The 6744-nt window shown below is 58.7% G+C and overlaps 1 protein-coding gene across 1 annotated transcript; it reads left to right on the top strand.

Moving 5' to 3' along the window:
- The first annotated feature begins 1981 nt into the window (after positions 1-1981).
- LOC112956544 (leucine-rich repeat and fibronectin type III domain-containing protein 1-like protein) lies at positions 1982-6249 on the top strand. The gene is made up of 2 exons (XM_026050059.1): positions 1982-3356; positions 4322-6249. Exons 1-2 carry the CDS (start codon positions 1984-1986, stop codon positions 4830-4832), a joined length of 1884 nt encoding a protein of 627 aa, XP_025905844.1. The 5' UTR covers positions 1982-1983; the 3' UTR covers positions 4833-6249.
- Positions 6250-6744: the final 495 nt, after the last annotated feature.

Raw genomic sequence — 6744 nt, 5'->3', positions numbered from 1 at the left:
ATGAAACCTACCCCCACGCCGGCATCTCGGGGAGCCGGTTGTCCCCCGCTTCCAGCTGGAGGGAAGCGGAGCTGCCGGCACCGAGTGCCCGGGTGACGCTCGCCCGGGGGCAGAGCAGCCCTGCTCGGAGCTGCCCTGGCGCCTTTTGCCCCTTCTTTCTCCAAAGGGCAGGAGGAAACGGGGATGACGAGCAGGATGACGAGCCCGTCCGTGGGATTGGGAGCGACTGTGTCCGGAGGGAAGCGATTCCCGCTCCCACTCGCGATGGATTCGCTAGGGCAGCTCTGGGATTTGGGGGGGCTTTTCCCCTGAGTTTGCCGGCGTTCCGGGTACCGGAGCAGCGGGCAGAGCCCCGGAGCTCCGCGCTGAGCTCCGCGTCCTGCTGCTCCTGTGTGTTCCCCCCGCTCCCATTCTCCTACCGGCCAACGCGAGCGGCGAAACCGGCTCAGGGCTCCGCGTCCTGCTGCGCGCCCCGTGTCACGTTACGCCCCGAATCTGCTGGATCCCATCCGGATCCTTCCCTGTCCCAGAGGGATCCGGGCTCTGTGCAAGTCGTGCTGTGGAAAGGTGCGGACTGGATAAACGCGGAGCTCACTGCCGGGCAATTTCCCCCTTGGGCTTCAACTCCGGGACGACCCACACGTGCCTAAATCCCAACATTCCCTTGCAGAGCCTAAAACACAGGCGCTTCATGCCGGGAATTCCCATGGAATCCCTTTCTTTTCCACCTCTCCGAGCGGATTTGAGGGTGGGGAGAGGCCTCGTTTAAACTTGCCTCTGTGCTTGTCGGYATCATCATCATCATCATCATCTCTCTGCCTTTGCAGCGCTTGCAAAGGGCTTTTTCTTGCAGAAGCCGATGGAGCCGGGGCTGCCGGCTAACGCAGGGGGTGCTGCCTTTCAGGAAGGGTGAAAATAACCCTTGAAAATCGCGCCTATAAAACACTCATTAATCAAAAACCTTCCGCCCGGAGGGGCTGCCAGCCCGGCTGTTCGGCGGGTGCGTTGTGGCTCCTTAAAAGCCRTGCCGAATCTGTGTTTGCGCTGCGTGGTTCTCCTTGGTCTCCTCGTCCTGTTTTCCTTGGAGTTATTTTTCCCGTTGCGTTCTCTGCCGGTCTGTTTTCTACCGAAACGGGCGGCGTTATTGCTGACGACGGGAAATCCCGCGCCCTGGGACCCCTTCCTGGCCTTTGTGCCAAGGGGTTCTTAGAAATTTGCATCAGGCTGAATTGCAAGGAAGAAGTGCAGCGACTTGATGTCCTTGGGAAGGCGGGATGGGCGTGAGGATGCTGGTTTTTCRCGCGTTCTTCTCGCTGCTTCTGCAGCGTGGCTTTAGTCCACCGTATCCGTGGCTCCCTGCGTGGTAAAAAATGTCCTTTTCCCATTAGTGGGATCAATGGAGCTGGGGGGAGAAGAAGTGGGAGAAACCTTGGGAGAGCAAARCACTGGCGTCGGATTCCCCCATTGCGAACCCGCAAGCTGGTGCCGCGTATCCCGACGGAGAGGCGGGATGGGGGAGCCGCAGGCTTGAGCTTCGGGGTTTCACGTTGTGCTCCCTGCTCCGCCCGYGGCTCCGGGATGGGCTCCTGGCCAGCAGCACGGTCGGTTCCCCAGACTGGGAAAAGCAGGAAAACCGCTCGCTATTCTGCACGGCTCCGCCGCCGGCCCGGCCTCGGCGGGAGCGGGAAGGACGGATCCCGGCCCGGATCCCAGCCTGGGATCCGTCCTTCCCTCTCCCACCGGGCTCGCGCCGGCGGCGGAGCTGGTAGGAGGGTTGTAACCAGGAACGTGGTGGCTCCGGGGGCACCAGATGCACAGGGTGACATGGGACGAAGCGGGGAAGAACRAGGCGCCTCTCGGGTGGTACCAGCGGTTAACATCTCCTAGAGCGATGCCCTCGTTGCGGGGAAGCTCCGGCGTCCCGAAAAAGCCTCTTCCCGAGGGTTTCTCCTTGCTCCCCGCAGGCTTGCGGCTCTCCCGACGATGGAAAGGCTGCTCGTGTCTCTACTGGTTGTCAGCACCGCCGTGAAGGCCATGATGTGCCCCAAGAGGTGCATGTGCCAAAACCTGGCGCCGTCCTTCACCATCCTCTGCACCAAGACCGGGCTGCTCTTCGTGCCGCCCAGCATCGACCGCCGGACGGCCGAACTCCGCCTGATGGACAACTTCATCACGACGCTTAGGAGAAAGGATTTTGCCAACATGACTAATTTAATTCATTTGACGCTCTCGAGAAATACGATAAGTCAGATTATGCCCTACGCGTTTTTTGACCTCAAAGGCCTTCACGCCTTGCACTTGGATAGTAACAGACTGACTTATATCAATGAAGACCACTTCAAAGGTTTAATTAATCTTCGGCACCTCATACTCAGTAACAATCAATTAAACTACATCTCTCCGGGCTCGCTGGATGACTTTATTGAGACAATTGAAGACTTGGATCTGTCCTACAACAACCTCGTGAACGTTCCTTGGGAAACCATCGCCAAGCTTTCCAACGTCAACACGGTCAGCTTGGACCACAACCTCATCGAGTTTGTGCCGGAGGGAATCTTCTCGAACCTCCACAAGCTCGCCCGCTTGGACATGACGTCCAACAAGCTGAAGAAGATCCCGCCGGATCCCTTGTTCTCCAGGATCCCGGTGTACGCCAAGTCCAAGGGCTCCCCGCTGACGTCGCTGGTGCTGAGCTTCGGGGGGAACCCGCTGCACTGCAACTGCGAGCTCGTGTGGCTGCGGCGCCTCACCAGGGAGGACGACCTGGAGACGTGCGCGTCGCCGCCCGAGCTCATGGGCAAGTACTTCTGGTCCATCAAGGAGGAGGAGTTCGTGTGCGAGCCGCCCATGATCACGCACCGCACGCCCCGGCTCACGGCGACCGAGGGGCAGAGCGTCTCCCTCAAGTGCAAGGCCGTGGGCGACCCCGACCCCTACGTGCGCTGGATCTCGCCCGACGGCAAGCTGGTCTCCAACACGTCCAGGACCGTGTCCTACGAGAACGGCACGCTGGATATCCTGGCCGCCTCGCTGGCGGAGAAGGGCACGTTCACCTGCATCGCGTCCAACGCCGCGGGCGAGTCCACGGCGCCGGTCGAGCTCCTCGTCACGCCGTACCCCAACCTCGCCAACAGCACCAGCTGCGACAAGGAGGCCGAGCCCGGCCCTTCCGACATCCTCATCTCGGCCAAGTCGAGTTTTCCCAACGAGACCAAGGCCCAGCAGGAGACGGTGACGGTGGCCGAGGTGACCTCGTCCTCTGCTCTCATACAGTGGCCTTCTCAGCAGCACCTGCCGGGCATGCGAATGTACCAGGTCCAGTACAACAGCTCCGCCGACGACATCCTGGTGTACAGGTACCGCTGCTCGCGCGCCTGTTGTGCGCCTGTCCGCGTGCCTTGCCGCCTGTTGCGTCCTCCTCGCGCGCCTGCGGCCTCGCCCGGGGGTCGAGACGCGACCGGGCACCTTCATCTGCCAATAATACCTCTATTTTTTGCCCCCGTTGAGGGAAAAGCGTCCAAAGGAGGATGCAGATCCCTCTTCTTCTTAAGCCCAAAGCGCTGTTGCTTAAAGGGCAGAGCTGTCACGCGCGGGGAGCGGGTGCTGTGCTGCCAGATCGATATAGCAGCCGGCGCATCTGCTGCGCGACGAGCAGTTGGTCCCAGCCACGCTGCGTATGCTGCCGGATCCTTAATTTAGCGGCAGCGGTGCGGGGCGCAGCCCCTTTCCATGGGCTTGCTTCCTGCCGGCGGCGCGTGCTGGGCATGGCAGTTGGAGTGTGCGTCGGGAAATCGGGGGCACCCCGAGGGAGGGAAGTCGGCGCGTGCCGGGGYTTGGCTCCGGAGCCGCTCCGACGGTGCCCGCCGGGTGCCTGGCCGCGAGACAGCGCGCGCGGAACAGGGAAATGAGGTTAATCTGGGCGCCCAAGGCTCGAATCCGCTTTTGCTCCTTGATCTTCCAAACGGGCTTCCCGGGGATATCAAATTGCTGAAGTGCATTTTAATTAATGAACTGTTGCGTTTCCGCCGTTCCTGCCTTTGGAGGCCTTCGCTCTGTTGCTCCCGCTCCTCCGCGGCCTTCCGGAGGCCGGAGCCGCCTGGCCCCGGTCTGCCCTTTGTGAGGTCGTGCCCCGAGGCCGGATTTGCTGGAAACGGGCCCAAATCAGGAGGCTGGCCCTGCGGGGAGCTGCCGTTCGGGCTCCGCGCGGCGCCTTCGCTGCCCCCTCGCTCGGGCCGCGCGACGCCGCGGCTCCGTTAAGCCGCGCCTAAGGAAAGAGCTCTGCGTGCCCGCGAGCGCTCACTGTGCTCATCTTCTCTTCCAGGATGATCCCAGCTGCTAGTAAATCCTTCTTCTTGACTGATCTGGTTGCAGGCCGCGAGTACGAGCTGTGCGTGCTCGCCGTGTTCGAGGACGGCGCGGCGGCCGTGCCGGCGACGCGCGTGCTGGGCTGCGTGCGCTTCACCACGCAGGAGGAGTACCGGCAGTGCCGCTCGCTGCACGCGCAGTTCCTGGGCGGCACCATGATCATCATCATCGGCGGCATCATCGTGGCCTCCGTCCTCGTCTTCATCTTCATCCTCCTCATGAAGTACAAAGTCTACAACAACCACCACAAGAGCAAGGCCACCAAGGTCAGCAACGTGTGCTCCCAAACCAACGGCAGCCAGAGCGGCTCCATGGCGCGCTCCACTTCCAAGCTCGCCGAGCGCCGCGAGAGCCTGCGCCAGGATTGCCCGGCCTCTCCCGCCAAGGGCAAAACCGGCCTCGAGGTGGATTGCGAGAAGGGGACTCCGGCCACCACAACCCTTTTGACCACGGAGCCCTTATCCTAATGGCCGGGGGCGGCCCCGGCCGCGCYGACGGGGCGCTGCTTGAACCATTTTAATGCGAGTGGTTGTATTTTAAGCTTCACTACTATTGTCTATTTTTAAGATCAGATGGTTTAAAAAATATTTTTTTAATCTGTAAACAGTTCTGGCATTCTTAACTATTTTGTTTCRATATATTAAATATAAGTGTGTGATTTACAAGGTTTTTTTACTGGTTCTTTTATAGCATACACCTCTGGTGCCGAGGCAGCACTTCTGGCTCGGTTTGTCTTCAGTGAAACGCACTTTTTGTTCATTTGTTTACCAGCTAGCAGCCAAGATGTACTCTCAGGATCCTCCGCTTTCTTTTCTCATGGCAGAATTCCTCAACAGCCTAAACGTGAACAGCCTGTTCATCTCTCCAGGGCTGATTTGTTATACAGAGGTGTTAGGCCCTCACCACGGGGTTCCTTATTGTCACCGACGCATCGTAGCCGTGCGGCTCGCAACAGAAATGAAATACGTAGAGGTTCCCTATGGGAAAAAGAAATTGCTGCTCTCCAAAAAATCAAGAAAATGGGAAGTACTTCCGCAGAGCCGCCCAGAACTACACGGAAATCGCGACTCGGCGAGTTCGTTTCCCAAAAGCTGGCGTCTCTGGAGGCTCTCGAGCGGATTTGACCTCCGCCTGGGCGGCACCGGCCCGTCGGTCCCCCCGGAGGCGGGCGAGCTTCTCCAGCGGGCACAAACGGCTGCCCGGGCACGGATTTGCCCCGCAGCGTCCGCTGCTCTCCTCCTTTCGGTCCGTGGGGCTGCGGGTTAGCGCGGCCACGGCCCCGCGCGCTGTCTCACTGTGACCCCACGTCGGCTTCTTTGGTTTTTACGCCGCTCTCCCCTTTCTGTGMTACTGCATGAAGTGTTGATGTAACTGGCCGAAAGGCGGATTCTGTAGCTGTTTCCCCGCGAGGTGTTTTGCTGGTTCGTACGGAATGATTGCACCGCTCCTCTTTCTCCCAAGGGATGCTGACAGCTTGGGGTGGCCCCAGAGTTCGGGGGCCTTGCAAGACGCTTTTAGAAAGCCCCAAAGGGACCTTGGCTAAACCAAATATCCCCTTCGGTGGCGGGGATCCTGTGCGTTGTTCTGGGCGCTCCGCTTCGAAAGGAGAACAAGCAAAAGCAGGAAAACCTTCCATCGACCGCAACGGCRAGAAGTGGAAGGAGAAAACGAATGCCAGAAAGGCTCAGGAACCGAGGGAACTCATTTTCAAGGCGATTTTGTCACAATTTAGAAGCCAACACAAAGRAAAGGTGTTTTTCTCCCACCATTGTCCCTTTCACTGACTACAGCTGTTATTTCTTGGTTGGAGATGAGAGCCTGGGCCAAGAACAGTTCCGCAGTGGACAGCCGAAAGCTGTTTATCTCTACAGCATTTAAGTAATATATTTTATTTGATCCTGAAATCAAGTAATAAATATAACTGTAAAAAAAAAAAAAAAAAAGACACTTTTTAATACAGCCAATATTATTAATTGCCGAAGTAGGAGGGTTTTTCCGCTTGTTTTTGTTCTGTTGCCTTTTTGACTGCTGGGATTCCCGAAGCAATGGAGGAGGATGTGATTTGGGGAGCTGTTTGCCGGGTGTGTTTGTGAGAAGCGGGATGAGGGTCTGTGGGTGTACTCAGGGTCACTGTGGGAGGAAAAAGCTGTACGTGCGGTTGTGCAGAGGGCTGTTCTTCCGCACGGGGGTGACATGCGGCTGTAACTGCCTGTACCCGCTCCGGGGGTACCCCGGGCACCCTCRGACACCCCTTGGTGCCGCCACCAAGGGCAAAAGCTGCCGTTGGAGGATGGGTTTCCTGGTTGTTTATTGATAATTCCTCRTGCTTTGCTTAATTACTGCAGCTTGATTGCAGCGAGCGTCACACGAGGCTCCGGG

This window comes from Nothoprocta perdicaria, unplaced genomic scaffold (assembly GCF_003342845.1).
Source record: "Nothoprocta perdicaria isolate Ctin4 unplaced genomic scaffold, notPer1 scaffold_640, whole genome shotgun sequence".
In the NCBI taxonomy this organism is placed as follows: Eukaryota; Metazoa; Chordata; class Aves; order Tinamiformes; family Tinamidae; genus Nothoprocta; species Nothoprocta perdicaria.
Note: the sequence above shows the minus strand (reverse complement) of the source record. Positions and strands in the feature narration are given on the sequence as shown.